This window comes from Haliotis asinina, chromosome 1 (assembly GCF_037392515.1).
Source record: "Haliotis asinina isolate JCU_RB_2024 chromosome 1, JCU_Hal_asi_v2, whole genome shotgun sequence".
NCBI lineage: Eukaryota > Metazoa > Mollusca > Gastropoda > Lepetellida > Haliotidae > Haliotis > Haliotis asinina.
This window is the reverse complement of record NC_090280.1, coordinates 46435761-46457310: the sequence shown is the minus strand read 5'-3', so window position 1 is coordinate 46457310 and position 21550 is coordinate 46435761. Positions and strand designations below refer to the sequence as shown.

The window sequence follows — 21550 nt, the reverse complement described above, 5'->3', positions numbered from 1 at the left end:
GATGTGTTCTGTTTGAGAAAACGGCGAGAATGCAGTTTACCGGGGGTTAGGGTCGGAGCGCTGATTAATCTGAAAAAGTGTGCCCGGTAAAATGCAGTACAGCCGGGAAAAATCAGGGGTTGATCACGAGAAAATATAGAACTAGCCATTTGTGAAAGCACCCATTCAGTGCTCCTGACATGATTTAGCTAATGTTGGTACTGTATTTATGGGGAGTGGGTATTATTAGTCCAGTATATACCTGGACGACTTTGCACTATACCAAAGTGTGCTGGACGACTCATTCTAGGCCTTGGCTTGAATACAAATTTATTCATGTGAACTAGGGTATTATGAATGTTTCTGTTACCCACTGCTTTCAAATATGTGGGTATTTCAGTGACTTTACTCACCTAAGTATATGTCACTGAGTTTGTTTACTGAGCAGGTATGTACAGTGGAAGCTGTGTAAACTGACACCTTTCAAATCCGGCAAGTTGTCAACACCAGCATAAAATCTTAGTCCCGTCTGTGGGTAGTACATTTATCATCATTAAAAGCTCTGCAACTTGGCACCTGGTATTTCCTGATCTCGGCATGAAATGAGCCACCCGAATACATGTTTATATAGTAATCAGCACTGTCTAATTTGGCGTGTGGTGAGGAGTCAGCCAGATGTGTATTGTCACAATTAAAACCAGTGTGGAAATAACAAGGAATTATGAGCATGTTCAGTCGCTACAAGTGTTAACTGAATGTTTGTTCAGTATTGATAAACAAGTACATGTACTTTGTGGCTTGACGCATGTCACTCATAGGGAATGCTGAATAGGAAGGGTTTTTCAAACACCAACAGCCGCTCATTGTGTCAACATAGCATATATTAGCAAAACCAGCCAAGCTGACACATACGGGGAACTTCCTTCAGATCAGAAAGTAAAATTGATAGAAGACATTGAGACTATCCCTTGGCTATTTCAGAGTGAACTTGCTACAATATAACAAACTGCCAGACAAACTGTTTGAGATATTGTTAGGAAGAAAGACTTCTATCAGTCTACGTTTGAACAAAAACATTGGCTCCAAACGCTTCAGTGAGAACAGCAACTTTCATTGCATCAACAATGGTTTCTGGTCGTCTGCAGGAAACATATACCAATTTCTGGTCCCATTCTGAAAGAAAAGGCTCTTCAGTTTGCATCAGAACTGAACATTGGCAATTTCAAAGCTTCAGATGGCTGGTTAGCGTCATGGAACAACTGAATAATTGAAAGTCAGTAGCGAGAGTGCGAGCATCAAGGTAGAAAATACTGTATTATTTGTTTGTGGATAACGCTCTAAGCCGTGCCCACGGAGTGTCTCTCAACAATGTTACACTCAAGTTTTTTCCTGCTAACACCACGTCTGTGTTACAGTCTCTTGACCAAGGAATCATTTAGGCATTTATAGTAAGATACAAATCGTATCTCCTGAAGTCCCTCATTACAAGCATGGAAGGGACTGGTTCGACAAAAGGGTTGACAAAATCTGTCATAGTGCTGGACGTGGTTCACTGGATTTCAAGAGCATGGCCCAAGACATCGGAAGACACCATTAGGAAGTTCTTTGCCTCCTGTGGTTTTGATGTTGGCCTATCAGAGAGTAGATCGATGAGGAGGATGACATTCCCCTGGTTAGACTCATGACCACTCTCTCTCACCTGACATGACGACAGCAGATTTTGTCGAGAGTGACATGGCCATCCCTACAGAAAACTCCGACAACCAGGAGTAAGAGGATCAGCTGTTGGCGGCAGCAACCAAGAAGACAAAATGCTGTCCTCCTCCGACAAAGAGACAGAGGTTAGAAAGTGTTGCAGAGAAAATCATTCTCGAATCATCAATTTTGAATAGACAAACCGAGATGTCTGATTTTTTTCAAATGTGTTCAAAAATATCTAAATAAAAGTGACAATGAGCTGAAATCTTTGTCTTGTGTATTGTATTGTTAATGAGTGCAGTATTTGAGAGTAACTGACACAAGAATGTTCAATTCTAGTTGGACCCGTGAAGGTCCCAGGGTAGAATAGGCCTTCAGCAACCCATGCTTGCCATAAAAGGCGACTGTGCTTGTCGTAAGAGGCAACTAAGGGGATGGAGTGGTCAGGCCCGCTGACTTGGTTGACACAAGTCATCGGTTCCGAATTGCGCAGATCGATGCTCATTTTGTTGATCACTGGATTGTCTGGTCCAGACTCGATTATTTACAGACCACCGCCATATAGCTGGAATATTGCTGAGTGCGGCGTAAACCTAAACTCACTCACTCACTCACTCACTCACTCACTCACTCACTCACTCACTCACTCACTCACTCAATTCTAGTTGTTTATAATCTTGTGAGCTCTACAATTCAGCATGCTGTTCAAATTGAATTCTTTCTTCAGTCCCAATGGGTGCCGGTTTAGACAGCTTAAAGTGTATTACCTTGTGTCACAGCTAATCAAAACCAACTTAAATATAACGGAAATGACTTCATGGACAATCACTCATCCTGTGCTGACAGTACAATACCACTCCTGTATTGACCATACATCTTGATAGCAATCAATGTTGTTTTCATCACGCAAGCAAGTTTTATAAATGTGTTTTATACGCACACATGTGCTTTAAACTTTTTGCATATTTAACATTATGAATGGTTAATTGGTATGCACTAATTATATTTCAGTGCATGGTTGGAAATTTTCTATGTATATTTTACCCAGATATACAGCTTATGTGGACCCCTTTTCTCTTGATAAAGGGTTGACTTATCGGATTAACTGGCAACATGGTCAAGCTAGGGTTAGCTTGAAACTGGTACACTAGTAGTAGTGTAGGATCAGTGCTAACTCCAGTGCTACATCAAACCTGTAATCTAAAAATGGTCTGCTGCAGTATTTAAAGGGGAACAGCTCACAGTCATCTACTCAGTGTTGTCTTGTTTGCCCAGGGCACAGTCCCCACAATTCCAGTCAGCAATTGGCTTAGCTACAGATGTGAACTCCATAACGCAGAGGAGGAGTCCCCTTGAATTGAATGTTTGCTGTTTTTCCAGGTTTCTCTTAATCAAACCTTTAACATCACAAAGTGGTCTGTGAAGTGTTTCTGTACAGAAACTGTAAAGCAGTTTAGTATGCAGCAGATATGTGTGCATGTGTGTTATACTTGTAAGAACGAAGTTTATTTCATATACTGAAACCAGGGACAAACTTTTTTTATAGAAAATGTTCACATTTCAAATAATACACCAACTACAACTCTTTAAGTCTCTTCATGATAAAAATCTTCCCATGTATTTGTCATCATTGACTTCATTATTATTCACCAGTCTCCGAGGTTGTCATGGATACATAGCTATCAGCTGGTATATTTTTGTTGTGTCAAGGGCTAATTGATCAATCTGAGACTGGGTTATGAATCCATACCTGATGTTGTCAATAAATTATTGATCTTTGGATTAGCCCTTACCATCTTGAATGATTAAAGCACATCAATGTACTTACATGAAAACGCCATATTTTGTTCCAAGGATGAGACAATAATATGTTGATTGACTACATGTTACTTGTGAATGCGCGTGGAGTAAGAGTAGCACCAGTTGTTTCGTTCAGCTGCCATCTTTCTGAATACTCAGGTGTAGGTGTATGTTTAGTTAAGACTTTTTAAGGATTACTGATTCTTGTCACTTGAAACGATGTTTAACAACTGTGGTGTCAGCACCATGGTTCATTTGTTTTGGAAAATTCTGCATCATGGGAGATAGCTAACGGCACCTTATCTCTTCCAGTTAGTGAGTTACCGTATATACCCGCATATAATGTGACCCATGGTATAATGCGACCCCCCTCTACACCCCTTCAAAACTGAGGATAAATCATATACCCTGTGTATAATGCGAACACGGATGAAGCACATCACTAGCGCCAATAAAAAAGTGTTTTGTCATGCGTTGTTTTTTTTATACGAAGCTTTGTGGAGCATATTACTCCAAAATGACCTAGAATGAACACATCCAATAAATACATGTTTTTCTTGCATTGTTGTTTTTTCTACAAAGCTTTGTCGAGTGTATAACTCCAAAACAAGTCACCAGTCTATGTTCAAACGGTGTGACATGAAATTGACACCCATAAAATATAAGTGAAGTCAAAGTTCAGTTTACAAGTGATTTATTTTGTACAGTTATGTGACCTTGTAGCAGAATTACAGGTCAGCTGCCGTGAATCCTTCAAATTCAGTGTCGGATTCATCGCCACACAAATCAAATCACTCCATGCGGCTGAATCCTTTATGTCATCATAAATGTAAACCAACACTGAAGCTGTTGGAGATAATTTGTGGTCTTTAAAAGTTTCTTAGCCTCCTTGAATGAAAACCAGTGTGACTTATTCTTTGCATTTTTTTGTTTCAGATGCAAAGAGAACAAAAGAGAAGATTTATATTGACCTTCAGACTCAAAATGCTTGTTTCCGGTCTCTGAATGCCACCCACCAGATAGGATGTACATGTATGTATGGGAATCACAGGGGCCGTAGGGTCTTTATGAATTTGTTTTTAATCATAATTTTTCAACCATTATAGTTTCATGTGTTTCTATTGGTTAGATTAGTCCACAGACATGTTGTATCAGCATAGTGTAGTGGATGGCAGAGGGGAGAAGTGAGTGAGTGAGTTTAGTTTTACGCCGCACTCAGCAATATTCCAGCTATATGGTGGTCTGTAAATAATCGAGTCTGGACCAGACAATCCAGTTATCAACAACATGAGCATTGATCTGCACAATTGGGAACCGATGACTTGTGCCAACCAAGTCAGCAAGCCTGTCCACCCGATCCTGTTGGTCACCTCTTACGAAAAGCATAGTCGCCTTTTATGACAAGCATGGGTTGCTGAAGGCCTGTTCTACCCCGGGACCTTCACGAGTCAGAGGGGAGAAGGCACAGAATATTCGAGAAACATTTCCAGCTACTTCGTTCTTAATGTGATTGCCACTCTGTGTCTTGTTTTGTAGCAGTTGATCATCATGGATAATACAAGACCTTATGTGACTTGTGTGGACTGTGTGTAACCACGGTAACATTTGTGTATGTTCCAGCGTCCTCCGAGGGCAACGTGGGTGTCCTCCACTACCTGGAGACACAGGACGACTACAACTGGATACTGAAGGATGGCCCAAACCCTCCCTATGTTGTCTTGATGAACTCACTCGAGTTCAACAGGTACACAGCAATCCACACAGTCAGACTGGATGGTGTCTAGTAGTGTAACTCTTGAACCAGCCTTGATCAAACAGTCCAGCTATTTACACGATTAGCATTGATCTAATCAGGTGAAATATGCTGGCATCGACCTTTTGTCGGCCTCCTTTCACAAAAGACTGAGGCTACTAAGGCTACAGAATGTGAAAGAATGGGAGTTAAGGTTAATCTTTGTAAAGCTTGCCTCTTGAAAAGGTGAGATTTTGCGCCAAGTTTTAGAAGATGAAATGTTGTATGTTCCCCAGGGAGTTGAGATTGAAAATACTTTGTGCCATTGTGATGGACATCCAGCGATCAAGGGGAAAGCCCTTGAGCAGTTGAACCAACTGGATATCAGCGCTACACAAGTATCTAGTAGTATATTAGTATAGAAGTAGTAGTAGTTGTACCATCTTTATGGGGTGGATTTTGCACCATGTTTTCAAGGTGAAATGATGTGTTGTAGCACTAACCTTGACCTGCTGGTAGCCTCACAGCGAGTGAACGGGATACTGGTCATCAATGTGCTTGAGAATCAGACCTTGACCCCATTTCCGGACCAGTTCTCCGCAGACAAGTCATGTCCAAATGATGCATATGGTAAGTAACCTGGAAATGATTGTGACAGTTGAACTGTGGTGTACCTGCTTGACAACAAAATTTGAATTTATGTGAAATTGTTACCTTTAACAGAATCAAAATGTTGTGTATGATATGGTTATCATCATTCTTTGTCACCTTAACTTCTAAAATGCCCATCAAACAAGATTCAAATACTGCTCAGATTTGCAGCATCTCAGTAAGGCAAAGAGTTTGTTTGAGACAAACATCATATGGACATTGTTAGAGATAGTGTTATCTGTGTATTGGACCCATTTTCATGTGCATTGGTATCTTTCCCATCGGTTAAAGAAATTTTGGAGGAGATTTAAAAAATATCTTTAAGAATGTGTACTAACCAAAACATTACTTGACTGTAGTGGTGAAAGATCTACCTCTTTGAAATGTGTAGTGGTGACAGATATACCACCCTGAAACATGTGGTGGTGACAGATATACCTCCCTGAAACATGTGTAGTGGTGACAGATATACCTCCCTGAAACATGTGTAGTGGTGACAGATATATGGCCCTGAAACATGGGTAGTGGTGACAGATATACCTCCCTGAAACATGTGTAGTGGTGACAGATATATGGCCCTGAAACATGGGTAGTGGTGACAGATATGCCTCCCTGAAACATTTTGTAAGGGTGACATATGCCTCCCTGAAACGTGTAGTAATGACAGATATACCGCTCTGAAATGTGTAGTGGTGACAGATATACCTCCCTGAAACGTGTAGTGGTGACAGATCTACCTCACTGAAACCTGGTCCAACTAAACATCTGTTTGGAATAAATGATGCTTGGAACATGCTGACAGTCAGGGTTGCAAGTGTTACCATGGTTACTCCTGTAGTGCTGCTTTGTTCATCATGATGCTGCATTGTGTCAGGTATGTACCACAACAACAAGAACTACAGCAGCTGCAAGAAGCAGAAGTGGAACGTGGCGGGCACTGACGTGGGCATGATGTTCAAGGACTACAGCATCCCAATGTTCTCCCTTCCTAACGAGGATGATGTCAGCAAGCTCATCAATATGGTTAGTTGTTGTCCACAGAGCATACATGTATCAGCAGGATTCTTCAAGTTCAACGTTTCATCAAATGTGTAATAATGAAAGCAAGCATGAGAAAACTCACTGCATCAAATTACCTCACAACAATTCGTGGAGCCTGAACCAAGTCCTGGATGGTTATCAATATGTGGCTGAAACTTTGTCATTTTGTTTAACATTTGAAATGGATCAACTATGGATACACTGCAGGGAAAATGAACTCAAGGGGAACATTAATTTTATTCGTTACGATTGTAGCTTATGAAAAACATTGAGATTGAAGTATTCTGCGAATGCCCATAGCCCCTCCAAATACCAACTTGTTAAATGCATTGTGGTTATGACATTATTTACTGTATTACTTATCAAAGTGAAAATAAATAGTAGTCTTGTTGTCTAGCTTTGTGATAAATCTCTTGGTTAATTGCTACATTGTGTTGACAGTGCTATGAGAGATTCAACCGGCCCATCAATGGTGTCCCACGTAACTATCCACTATGTGCCGTCCAGCTGAATGACCGGATGGACGCAGCAAAAGACAGTGTGACATGTACCAGAAGGACAAACAGACTTACAAACCTGAGCAATCCCGTTCGCTACTGTGACCCTCTGGGAGACAAGAACATTGTGGCTACCGTGAAGACTGTCAACTCGACAGAAGAGAGGCCAGAGAAGTCGGTGATAGTGTTTGCCACCAAGGTATCGCTTTAAACTTCCACAGATCAACTAATATACTCACTCATGTACAGGTTTCAAACAAAACACTGTTCACAGTTGAGCTAATGTACCCTCTCATGTACAGGTTTCAAACAAAAAACTTCTCACAGATCAAGTAATGTACTCTCATGTGGAGGTTTCAACCAAAACAAAACACTTCTCACAGATGACTTCTCCCTCATGTAGAGGTTTCAAACAGAAAACGGCTCACAGTTCAGCTAATGTACTCTCTCATGTAGAGGTTTCAAACAAAACACTTCCCACAGATCACCTTATGTACTCTCTCTCTCTGTTTAAGTCTCTTCAAGGTCATTGCCCTCAGAGTTGTTAAAATCTCCTAGTCCACATGGCTCTTGAAGTATTTCTTCAACATAATTACATGTGAATATTTTGGTTAACTATCTGTGCATGACTGGATTGATGTAGGTTATGGCTACTGTCAGCTGACAATTTTTCATTTTGATTCTGTTAACAGGTTAGTGCATCAGTCTTGCCCCAAGGGCAAAAGTAAATAATTTTGTTTGTTTGCTTAACAAAGGGGAATCTTAGTAAATACAACTTGTCTCTCAGTAAGTACTTACAAACTTGAAATTCGTAGCAGTATTCTGTTTAGTCTGAAGTCAAGGAATTAACTTCTAAATAGAAGTGCTGTCAGATATGATCAAGGGGAGAGAATAGTGGCTGTTGTCATCTTGAATTGTCTCCCCTTGGCAAGACTGTCCCTTAAACCTCCATTAGTTCCACTGGGGAGGACTTTGAGGCATGGCCTCATGGGAGTCAGTTACTGTAGTTATGTTAGCAAAACACAAGCGCTTGTCTCATAAGGCAGCTGCTTTAACCAGAAACATGATGTCCTTTATCTCATTATTGGTCTGTCCTTTTCACACTGGTAGATTTTTCCTTATCCTGACTAATGGTTATTATGCTTATCTCCTCCCTCTATGTGAAGATAGTGGAACACTTGAAATCCCTTGAAGTTCCCTTCTAATTCAAGCAGACATACAATACACTCACCCATCGGGAGCCTTCCTTTCCCACCAGTACATGACCAACCAAGCTTGTCACTTTCTCCTTCATTACCTGATGAGGGCGGTTCAAGGCAATACGGCAATAAGTTTTTGCTTATTTTTTGGTCCTTTAAACTTACTTGTGTCGTATTCGGTTTTTGGATTGTAATTATTATCATCATGATGTAAAATTATTGTTGAAATTTGTACAATTTCATGTGTTTTGGACACTTTTCTTCAACTTAGGCTTGGCCTCAGCTGATGAAATTGTGCTCCCAGTGTCAGTTACGTCTGTCGGTGGTGGATCTGCATATATAATAAGTCCTTCATGCAAACATGCAAACCTATTTATTCTTCCACTGTTCGCTGTGAATGTTATAAGAATTTATCTGGTTCAGTATTTTATATTTATATACTGTTCAGAGGCGTGCTAAGGACAAACAATGTAGGTTCTCTGAAGTCACGTCTAATAAATTGGTTGATTCTGCATCTTCACTAATACTTCCTAAGGTACAGATCATCAGCACTCCTGATCAAATTTCAGCATGTGTTAGACCTTCATCAATTATGTTGACAACAACGCTACAACCTTCAGAGAGAGTACTGTACATCCTCAAGACTAAGCCTTCAACTACTAGGTCATCGTTGACACAGTGGTCCAGCTCTTCTACAAAGTCCTTCAGCGACGACATCGTTCCACTCGACAAATGAGTTGTGCAGAACAAGCCTCAGCGTCTGTGAGACCTTCATTAAATGCATCTGCAACAACGCTGCAATTTTCAGAGGTCTACTATCAACGCAGACATCCACAACATCTACACTCAACTCGTCAGATGCTTCTCTGCAAATCTACAGTCACTTCATGGGCTGTACCCCTCGACTCCTCATACAACAGTGAAGTATCCGAATCAACACATCCTGTCCTTAACACTCGAGAACTGACTCGGCGACTGCTTGCAAGCACCTACAGCACTTCAGCAGGAAGGGTTCCCAGCATGCTTCATCAAGACACTGCAACTTAAGATACTGGTCATGAACGTTGAACACAGGCCTACATCCTTCACAGGAACATGCACGTGTGCATGCATGAGTACATGTGGCGATTGCGAATTTTTCTACTAGACTGACAGATGCGGAAGGAGCAATCCAACATTCGTGGTTTAACGTCAGAAGATTCCAACTTCGAAATGAATAAGATGATTTTATCTTCTCTACTTACTTCGCCAAAAGATCAACTATTCATCTCCAAACATCTGGCACTTACATCAGGTCGTCGTACACTGGCAGGGAGGAATTCAACAAGATTACTTTGATGCTTCATGGAACCTGGTTACTACAATCAACCTGTACCAAGGTGAGCAGGCGTTGAAGTTGCTTCACAATGTCTGCATAAGATGACAATGGTATTTTCTTCAGTTGAAGGACACTGACACATCTACCAGGAGGACAGATTACCAATGTCATTATTAAGCAGCATAAGTTACCACGCGCTTCTACTCAGCCAGTTATACACATGCTCTCTCGTGTATCTCCGGGACAAGCAGAACAGTAAAGTTATGGACAAGCCAAATGCGAGCAAGTGAATCACTGACTGCACAAGATTTCATGATGATCATTTGGCTGCAACACCAGTTTATGTCTCATCTGGAATCTGATTGGTCCTCGAGAAACAATGCCATGCAGAGAATGAGGCTGTTATTCTTGCGTCAGGAAGTCGTCTACAGATATAAACACTTCCCATGTTAGAAAGGTTGCATTTACGACCCAGATAGCAGTCTACAGCATCATTTGATTTCCAAAGGCATAGACGTCTTCTAACAGCACATTCAACGCTGTTTATCTGGAGGCTTGCAGCAACATACGACAGTTTCTGCCGCAACAGCCAGGCAGGTATAAATAGATTTCACATGGATGACAGCTTGCTCACAACTTTCAGTGTTGGCAATCTGAAGAGGAAGAATGACGCATCTTCATGGGATATCATCAAAATTACAATACCAACATCTTCATTACACATCTTCATACTACCTCACCAACTGTTCCTGCAGCAATGAGCATGGTGTACACAGAACGGTGTAGTATTACTGGAAGATTGCTGATGAAGTCAGATTTGGATCTGACGCAAGTTCTTCATTCCGGGAAATGTACCTAGTGTTGAGACAAGATTCAAGCCTGCCTTGGCAAGTTCTACACTCTTCTGAACTGCAACAGTCATCTCTATGTAGAAGCGTCGATACATGGTCAGGGTGCCCACATAGACAATGAAGCTGCAGCAGGAATTTGGGCAGGCAACGAATGCCCTGTGCATATGAACCACCTGCCGATGGAAGTTGTAATCAATGCAGTTCGACAATGATCAACTGCATTGAGGAACAAACTACTGATGGTCCACACCAACAACTCCACAGTAGCATTGTACATTAACAAGCAAGGATCAATATGATTTCACATGTTGCTACAGCTAACCTTTCATCTCTTAGACATCGTTGACGACTTGAATCTCTACATAAAGGCATACCACATCCCAGGTGTATGCAGCATCATGGTAACTAGGCTTGTTCAAGCTTGAAGACACAGACGCAGATTTAAGGCACCTGCTTGGAACTTGAATGTTGTACTCCAACATTTCACCAAGGGCACTCAGAGGCCTCTAGATCAGACCTCCTTCAAAGTGTTGACACAGGAAACACTGTTTCTACTCACCCTGGCAACATCAGCACAGACATCAGAAATACGTGCTCTGGACATCAGTCGTACACGATTCCACAGTGATCATCGTGATCTCAAATGTGATGGAATTTTATTGCCAAAAATGAACTGCATGGACAACTGGTACGACAATTCCACATCTCAGCATTATTGACAGTTCTCAGACCACAAGATTTATCATTATCCCAGTCAGAACATTGAAAATATACCTACTGTGCACTAAGTCAAGGAAAGCAAAGTTGAAACACCTAGTCATCCTACGATATACTGAGACATCTACAGAAGTATCCGGCTGCTCTATCTCAGTATGGATGAGATCTGTTATGCTGAGGGCCTACAAAGCAGCAGGACTTCAACCACCGCAAGTCCCAGTTCACATGAAGTAAGAACCTTAGGTTCAACACCTGCTTTATGTGGAAATTGCTCGCTTACAATGATAATGGAGGGCTGCTTCTGGAAATCATCACATGACAGAGCCACGGAGGAAGTCTCTGGCATTCGCCAGTTTGGGCCATTTGTTGTAGCTAACGATTCCACAAAGGCGCTGAGTTACACTCACCCCTTTTTTTGATGTACTCTCTGATTAGGACATCATGAAGAAAAAGTTGCTATAGATATCTAGTTGGAGGAAGAAACTAGTATATCTATAATCTCACTCTTTGTCACGTGACTGTAGAGACCATGACGCTCAGCAGAGTGAAATAGTTGAGAGTCCGTGCACACATCTAGAACACTCTAGCATGCATGATTATGACCCTGTACTCATAAGGAAGATACTTGTACATGAAGAAGGGTCACAACTGAAAACTTGACATACGGTTGCATTAGAGTCTTGCAGGATACTAGCTGATCTATATATCACCATGTTCCAGTCAACAAATGCTTCACGAGAAGACAAGTTCAATTGGATTTGATCTCCATATCTCACAAATGAATATTGGAAGAACAGGACCGACCTACTGCCATCATAGTTCCTGAAGCGGGGACAGTACTGGACATACTTATATGGTAGTCAACAGAATCCAGCATGGACTGACCCATCGCCGTTTTCGTCAGATTCCCTATGCATGATTTGCATGAGTCAGGATAAGGAAAAATATGTAATTTTCTGAATAAAATTCATATTTTTGACGTATCCTGACTCGTGGCATCAGGCCCTCCCTATTGCCCCTCTCAGGCGACTGGAGAGGGAGGAGATAAGCATAACAAGCATGAGTCAGGATAAGTATAAAATATCTATATAATTCAGAAAATTACATTGTGGATGAACTTCAGTCAGAGGAGAGCACTATATTCTTTTGCTACTGATTCTAATGTAGTTGGCTCCAAAGTTTAATCAGATTCTCATATTCATCACTACATTCAACAAGACAAAGCAAGTTAGTGCTCCAAAGTTTAGTCAGATTCTCATATTCATCAAGACATTCAACAAGGCAAGGCAAGTTAGTGCTCCAAAGTTTAGTCAGATTCTCATATTCATAAATACATGCAACAAGACAAGGCAAGTTAGTGCACCAGTTGATACTGTACCAATATACATACATTTACAGAGTGACAAACACAATATCAGATGGTACATGTCATATCACTTCAGACTGAACATTGGCAAATAGTGTCTGAAAAAAGTTATAACAAGTGCCATCTGAAATAGTATTATGACATTCAGTATGATGTACAATCTGAAATCGTGTCATGACGTGCAATCTAAAAAAGTGTATGACATGCAATCTGAAATTGTGTTGTGACGTGTAGTATCTGTAGAGTTTGAAGTAGTGTTCTGATATGAAGACTAAAATAGTGTTTTGACATGTAATCTGAAATAGTGTTATGACATGGAGTTCAAACTAAATTAGTGTTATGACATAATGTGCATTCTGAAATAGTATTATGATGTGTACAATCTGAAATAGCGTTATGACATGACATCTGAAATATTGTAATGACATGTACAATCTGAAATTGTGTTATGACATGTGACATCTGAAATAGTGTTATGATGTGACATGCAGTCAGAAAATGGGTTATGACATGTACAGTCTGGAATAGTGTATTGACGTACAATCTGGACGAGTGTTGTGACACAAGTGTTTTCTGTGTGACAGATGGACTCACTGGCAATGTTTCACAATGAGTATCCTGCCTCAGACTCCACGGTGACAGGTATTGTAACACTGCTGGCTGTGGCAGAAGCCCTAGGTGCAGTCAAACACGAGATCCAGAACAATTCCACTGCCAAGGACATCATGTTCACCTTTTTCCAGGGGGTGAGTCAGTGACACTTTCCACATCAATTAATACACAATTTCATTAGAAATTTGTTGTGAAAATCAGCCTTGACAAATTTCTTGGTATGTTGTTTTTTCCTGTTTTTTGCCTTCAGCTTCTTATTATGTTGACTGCCTCTCAAGAGTATACTTGTAATAATTCAGGTCACATTTGACACTACCAGTTATCTTGTAGCTACATCAGTGGTATTTTAAAACAAGTTTCACATATAGGCAAACAGGCACAAGAAACAAGCATCTCATGGCGTTCTTTGTTAATGCCAGAAAAAGGCTTAGCCTCAAGAAAAAGCAAGATGAGCTGGATAGCTGTATGAGTTGTTTCACCCTCCCGTGTGTGGCTTCATGGACAGAACTGTGTTGCAGGAGTCATTTGACTACATCGGCTCCAGTCGTATGGTTTACGACATGGAGTCCAACTCTACCCAGTTTCCCCAGGAGATCAAGAAGAACGTTGTCAGTCTACAGGAGATCCGACTGGAGAACATACACAGCTTCCTGGAGGTCAATCAGGTCGGGCTGCGAGATCAGGGCAAGCTGTGGATACACACCGACCCCATCACCAGACCCAAGCTGGAAGACCCCACTCAGGTAACCAGGACAGTGTCTCAGTCAGTATCTCACTCAGGTAACGCTCAATATCTCACATAAGTAACAGGGACAGTATCTCACTCCAATAACAGGGGCAGTGTATATCACAGGTAACAGGGACAGTATCTCACTCAGTATCTCACTCCGATAACAGGGGCAGTGTATATCACAGGTAACAGGGACAGTATCTCACTCAGTATCTCACTCCGATAACAGGGGCAGTGTATATGTTACTCCAGTAACACTTAGCATCTCATGCAGGTAACGGCAGTGTCTCTTGCAGGTAACAGGCAGTATCTCACACAGTATCTCAAGCAAGTGACAGGGGCAGTAATTCACTTAGTATCTCACTCATTTAATGGGCAGTATCTGTCTCAGCTAACATGGGCAGTATCTCACTCAGTATCTCCCTCAGGTAACACTCATTATCTCACACAGGTAATAGGCAGTGCGTCTAACACAGGTAATAGGCAGTATCTGATTCAGTATCTTGCTCAGGTGACAGGGACAGTATGTCAGTATCTTACTTAACTGTGGTAATATATTTGTTTCAAGTCAAATAATCCATGGTGATTATCCTTGTTTCTGCCTTTTATATTGATCTAGTATTGTGCAGATATTTACAGCACTACCGGGGATATACTCTTCTGAGGTTTCTAGTTTCTCTTTACACAGCTCTCTGACATGATCAGTTCCCTGAAGACCATTGGCTCATCACTGAATGTTCAACTCGACAATGTAACAGATGATATGCCGCTCCCCCCAGCCTCCGTTCAGAGGTTCCTGATGAAGGCCAATATTCCTGCAATCGTCCTGACCGACCACCAGAAGGAGTACACCAACAAGTCAGTATGTCTCCCAGAGCACTTGAAGACCTCATGTCGCCATTTAGCCTCAGGTTGTGTGATGTTACGTCTCATTGTATGTACATGAGCTTAATGGTTGACCTTCAGCATTGTTATCTTGATTTTTGACCTGCACCATTGTTATCTTACTGGTTGAGCTGCAGCATTGTTATCTTGATTTTTGACATGCAGCATTGTTATCTTAATGGTTGAGCTGCAGCATTGTTATCTTGATGGTTGAGCTGCAGCATTGTTATCTTGATGGTTGACCTGCACCATTGTTATCTTACTGGTTGAGCTGCAGCATTGTTATCTTGATTTTTGACCTGCACCATTGTTATCTTACTGGTTGACCTGCAGCATTGTTATCTTGATTTTTGACATGCAGCATTGTTATCTTAATGGTTGAGCTGCAGCATTGTTATCTTGATGGTTGAGCTGCAGCATTGTTATCTTACTGGTTGACCTGCACCATTGTTATCTTACTGGTTGAGCTGCAGCATTGTTATCTTGATGGTTGAGCTGCAGCATTGTTATCTTGATGGTTGAGCTGCAGCATTGTTATCTTGATGGTTGAGCTGCAGCATTGTTATCTTAATGGTTGAGCTGCAGCATTGTTATCTTGATGGTTGACCTGCAGTGCTATCATCTTGACACATTTCCTCCTTATGTTAAGCCAACATGTTTATTTCCACATGTTATCTTAATGGTTGAGCTGCAGCATTGTTATCTTGATGGTTGACCTGCAGTGCTGTCATCTTGACACGTTTCCTCCTTATGTTAAGCCAACATGTTTATTTCCACACTGGTTAACACCTGTCTCTCTCTGTAGGTTTTTCAATAGCCGCTTTGACCTGCCCAGCATGATTAATGTGACTGACCACGGCAACCAGTCAGACCCATCAGCTGACACACAGACCCAGTCTCTCACAGACGTCGCTACCACACTGGCTCACTTCCTGTACAAACTGTCAACTGGCAACACCGCCCCCAGCACCCTCAAGGCAGACAAGGACATTGTGAGTTATCAATGTTGCTGCAGTCATGTCTTCTGAACTCTGTCATCTTGATTCTGGTGGATCATATCTATATTCCGTCAGAGCTCCAGATAAGCTGTGTATTTGTGTATGATGGACTGTAGAAAAGTTGAAGTACGCTAGAAATATATGTGCTGACACAGTGAGTCTCTGTTGCTCCAGGTGGAGAGTCTCCTCCAGTGTTTTCTGTACAACCAGCACTGTGAGCTGTTCCGCAGGAGCATCGACCCAGATGATGCAGACAGCCTGGGTATGTTATCTTATCTCATCGCACTTTGATCATTTTATAGTGGAAGAAAACTTCAGTCTGATTGACTGATTGATATTACTTTGTGGTTACGCACACAGTATTTTACCTGATGATGTTTTAAGGCTCTTGAAGTTTGCTAATGATCACCACTTTGATGGGAAATGCATGAAATTTTAAATGGCTGTTAAAATAGCTGTAGAAAAGTGGCATGGAGAGGATGGTTGGCAGCTTGTTTTATGTGTGTTCCGTAGGATACAGATAGTCATGAGGGGATGGTCTGCAGCTTGTTTCATGTGTGTTCAGTAGGATACTGGTCATCATGAGGGGATAGCCTGCAGCTTGTTTCATGTGTGTTCAGTAGGGTACAGGTCATCACAAGGGGATAGCTTGCAGCTTGTTTCATGTGTGTTCAGTAGGGTACAGGTCATCACAAGGGGATAGCCTGCAGCTTGTTTCATGTGTGTTCAGTAAGATACAGATCATCATGGATGGGTAATATGCAGCTTTGTCAATTTGATTTTTGTTTTTCATTTACAGAAAAGGCGAAGAAGCCGTTTCCGTTCTATGTGAGTGTGAACGTGAACACAAATCAAGTAACGACTTTGACCCATCACATCCTGGCTCAGTACCTCGGGGAGGAAATAGCTGTTTCTAAAGATGCCTGCAAAGCTCCTGACACAGACAAGGTGTGTGAGGAGCTTAGAATTCTCATTCCACACATCATTGTAATGAAACCTCATTGAACTGACTCACTTAACTAAATTCTATTTTGTGTAACACCTTTGTGTTTTATTCAAATTTATTTTTAAAGACAGCATGAAGTGAGTTAATGTTTCATTAGGAACAAATGTACCAAACTGCTGACCTCCGTAGATGCCATAGATATATTTGAACAGTGTCTTGTTCAGCTGTGGCATTTTCTTTATATTTTACGTTCAACAAACATTGGATTTCTGTGTCTTATTGACTTCAATTGTTTATCATTTCTGCCTTTTAGACACATCAGTTTCTTTGGATTCAAGGAAACTTGACACAAAGTTCTACAGGCAACACTCGTGTTGGAGCCTGTATAAAGTCTACCTCCATGTTAACTCTAGCCAAGTCTCCAGCATTTGATATTGATGGTAAGTAAAACAGTTATAAGATATCCTAGATAAATGGCTAGAATTTTCATTAAAATGACTGCATGTTATCAGAAATGAGCGGGCCACTGTAACTTGACAGTGCCCTCAAATTGCTTGACGATGGGCTATTATCACGCCTATTATTAGGCAATATCAAGAAAGGTACCAGTATAAAGTCTACCTCCATGTCACCCCTGAAGATCACTTTAGAATTCATCTCCATTAGCTTCATGCTAAGAGGCAACCAATGGGATCAGGTGGTCAAGCTTACTGACTTGGTTTGCACATGTCATAGTATCCCATCTGCATATATCAATGCTCATGCATGTTGATCACTGGTTCGTCTGGCCCAAACACAGTTATTCACAGACTGCTGCCTTATAGATGGAATATTGCTGAGGGCGGACTCACTCACTCACTCACTCACTCACTCACTCACTCACTCACTCACTCACTCACCCACCCACCCACCCACTCACTCACCCACCCACCCACTCACTCACTCACTCACTCACTCACTCACTCACTCACCATGTTAATGAGGTGAAGATCAAGCCAGTTAGCTCTTACTGTTCAACAGATTGACTGTTTTCCCCTGACAACAAACATTGTTTGGTGGGGCCCTGACCTAGTGTGGAGATGTGGGTGAGTGATATTGATGGGTTTGTTTCAGGCTATGACTGGCTCTCTGGGACCTACTCTACATGGACAGAGAGTGTATGGGAACCTCTCAAAGTCAGGATATTCCTCGTCCCTAGTCAACAGTTCCAGGTAATAGCAATTCTGTGTCATTTCTCTGGGGTTTTTTTTCGATGTAACATCATTTTCTCAGTTCTCTTCCACATCTGTACAATATCTGACACGTTTCCTGCACCAACTGCCAATAGGCAACTTTCTCCTCAACATTGCTATATCTGCTACACTCAGTAGGTAGGGGCTGACTAAACTGACAACTGATAGGGTAGAAGACTTCAATGGGACTAACTTCAGTGACAACTCACAGAAGGTGCAGAATCTAGTCCTAGTGAAAGTATATGTAGGACAAGGACTGCTTTGGAAGAAATCTGTTGCCAGAGCATTGAGAATGAGATGTATCAGTGCCAGGTTTTTGCCATTCTTCTTCCTCCTTGACAAAGTAAGAGGACATCAGCTGTTTGTGTATCCTCCCGTATATCTATTGTAGCTTCACAGATTGTATGTATGTAAATACCTGCTGCTGAGATGACCTTGAACCTCAGTGAGTCTTGTCAGAATCATATTTGGAAAGACTAATTCATGGATTCTGTTTTGAAAGTCTCATGATCATGTTACTCAGGTACATGTGTGCTTTCATTTGCTTTACACGCCCCTTCAAATTGTATCGCACCTCTGAACGAGACAAGATGTGTCATTAATTAGCTATACAGCAATGTAACAGTAATCATCCCCCAACTGCTCAGCTTAAACCTGTATTTGGTATCTGCTCTGTATATTTGGTGTTGCCATGGTTACCTTGTTACCTATACACGTACCAGTGTCAGTTATTGTCATATGCTTTCAATATATTGAATTAAGCCATGTATTTATGCTGTGTAAATGTGTATATACTTGTATGAGTTGCTTATGATGTTGAGAAAATTTGTCAAATTCTTGGTATGAAATGTTACTGAATATAATCCGCAAAATGGACTCTTTTTAACTTGCTTTGGGAGTGTTTAAATAGTTTTGTAATTCTGTGAGTATGGTGGTGTTTCCATAACAGCATTAAAAGAAAATTGACATGGTTTATGGGACTTTGCCAGCAATTAGGCATTTGAAATGACTACTGAGATTTGGCAGTCCATAACACATGTGGGGGCAGTTTTCATCAAGTAGCATCTGCTACTCTGATGTATTCATTATTTGATTATTTGAGATAGTCTTAACACCTTCATAAGATAATGTTTTCATGACAACTACTTTGCTTTCAGGTTTTAACCCTTTGTGTTGGGATAGCCATTCTACTAGTCTCAATGATAGTAGTATATTTTGTCAACGGGAGCGCAGATGTAATATTTAACACTGGCTCAAGCCAGACGCCACAAAGTTGATGAAAGCAATGTAAGCCCTGATCTGATGTCTCCGGAACCGTAGACCTTGGGTGGTTGGGTACATTCTCAGCATGGCTTCCTTAGTTTTACATGCAAGCACTGCCGATTTCGTACATGAAGCATTCAGCCACATAATTCATTTTCATTTTGAACATCTTATTTTGTCTTAAACTTTTGCTTCCTAGATATTTTAAGCATGTTCAACATGCTTTGACATAATTCAGCATCTGCTTCCACCTAGAAACTTAATCAGTGTCACCAGTCCTCACAGAATGTTTGTAATAATAGTTGATTAGATGTAGAGTTTACTTGTTTTGTTACTGATGATTTTACTGGTAGTCAAAAGCTTAATGACCTAAACCCCTGCTTCAGTGAGTTCTGTAAATTACAACACCTGAATACTTGATACCAGCTACATCACCTCAATAACTGACACCAAGGGCTACTACATCACCTTGATGCTTGACACCAGGGTTAGCTACAGCCCCTTGACACCAGGTGCTGCTACATCACCATAATACTTGACACCGGGGACTGCGACAGACACTTGACACCAGGTGCTGTGACATCACTTTAATATTTGACACCAGTTGGTGCTACATCACCTTAATCCTTGACACCAGTTGCTGCTACATCACCTTAATCCTAACACAAGGGGTTGCGACATCACCTTAATACTTGACACCAGGGGCTACTACATCACCTCAATGCTTGACACCAGGTGCTGCAACATCACCTCAATACTTGACTCTAGGAACTGCAACAGACACTTGACACCAGGTGCTGTGAGATCACTTTAATATTTGACACCAGTTGGTGCTACATCACCTTAATCCTTGACAACAGGTGCTGCTACATCACCTTAATCCTTGACAACAGGTGCTGCTACATCACCTTAATACTTGACACCAGGGGCTGCGACATCACCTTAATACTTGACACCAGGGGCTGCGACATCACCTTAATACTTGACACCAGGTGCTGCTACATCACCTTACCATACTGATGGGTGTAACTATTTCTTCACCTTAAACCAAGTAGATATGGTATTTCTCTATATCTCTGCATAATAAGTGTGACGTCATGACACTATTGCTGCTGTTGTCTCCTATGTAACTGTTTGTTTAGGGTCTCACCCACAGAAAGGGGATAGACATTATGTTTGGTGGCCGCAGGTAGTGTGTGTAGGAGATGACAACCAGGGGCTCCTTTCACGAAACAGCCTTAACGAAGGTTAACCTGAACTCACATTCTTTAATATTGCACTAAGCTTACCTTAGTGACTTACGATCACCTTACTGCTTTATGAAAGAAGGCCCTGGGAAGAAGATTTACATCTGGGAAGTCCAACTTGATGAGGATGTACCTCAACAAAACCTATCTACGATTCCAAAATCTGTCTATATGTGGTGTCCGTCATGACAACAGCTGTCTCCCTTAGATAGTTGTCTTGTGGGAGGAATGTGCTCAGATGTTGCGCTTGCAAAATGAAAGACAAAATGATTCTTTTGCATGGCTTTTCACCAACTTGAAACATGATTTCGCTTCTACTAACAGCATGTTGGTTTACTTTGTCCTGAACTGAGTTAGTCAGACTGTTTCAATAATAAACCCTGTCCCCACAACATTTAGTATCAATGAGATTATCTGATAAAAGCAGGCCTACCTAAATGTTATTCCTTCTCAAGCAGTTTCCAAATTTTATTCCATGTTTAACACAGAACAGAAGCTGATATCGAAATGAAGCCTGTATCCGACATCACTTTTTCGCATAGTTTTGAAGAACAAGGTGTGAAAGATATACTGATCATGTTTACAATCTGACATGCTCCGGACATTTTGAAGCTTTTGATGTTGTTTTGTGACTGTTGTTTAGTAACATGGCAGCTGAGTAGTTGCTGTGGATTTAGTTTTTCTGGTTTTAGTTTCCTGGGATTTAGTTATAGCTCGGAACTAGAGCAAGGTGTGGGAAAACCTGCCATGCCATGTTCTGTCAACATCTTGTCTAGATATATACTCTA

At 41.2% G+C, this 21550-nt stretch overlaps 2 protein-coding genes across 3 annotated transcripts in view; both read left to right on the top strand.

The window, feature by feature from the left end:
- LOC137292233 (anaphase-promoting complex subunit 13-like) overlaps positions 1 to 21550 on the top strand; it is a 384028-nt gene that overhangs the window by 340423 nt on the left and 22055 nt on the right. The gene's annotated exons all lie outside the window — the stretch shown is intronic.
- LOC137291947 (nicastrin-like) overlaps positions 1 to 21550 on the top strand; it is a 28343-nt gene that overhangs the window by 483 nt on the left and 6310 nt on the right. The window contains exons 2-15 of one of the 2 annotated variants that reach the window (XM_067823511.1): positions 4414 to 4509; positions 5098 to 5221; positions 5706 to 5839; positions 6735 to 6883; positions 7343 to 7597; positions 13434 to 13595; positions 13980 to 14204; positions 14880 to 15049; positions 15882 to 16068; positions 16249 to 16336; positions 16874 to 17022; positions 17334 to 17460; positions 18134 to 18231; positions 19410 to 19552. In XM_067823511.1, the coding sequence (XP_067679612.1) occupies positions 4414 to 4509; positions 5098 to 5221; positions 5706 to 5839; positions 6735 to 6883; positions 7343 to 7597; positions 13434 to 13595; positions 13980 to 14204; positions 14880 to 15049; positions 15882 to 16068; positions 16249 to 16336; positions 16874 to 17022; positions 17334 to 17460; positions 18134 to 18231; positions 19410 to 19529 (2084 nt within the window). In that variant the 3' untranslated portion in view covers positions 19530 to 19552. Of the gene's footprint in view, positions 1 to 4413; positions 4510 to 5097; positions 5222 to 5705; positions 5840 to 6734; positions 6884 to 7342; positions 7598 to 13433; positions 13596 to 13979; positions 14205 to 14879; positions 15050 to 15881; positions 16069 to 16248; positions 16337 to 16873; positions 17023 to 17333; positions 17461 to 18133; positions 18232 to 19409; positions 19553 to 21550 lie in introns of those variants that run through there. The other variant, XM_067823503.1, reaches the window with a different exon arrangement.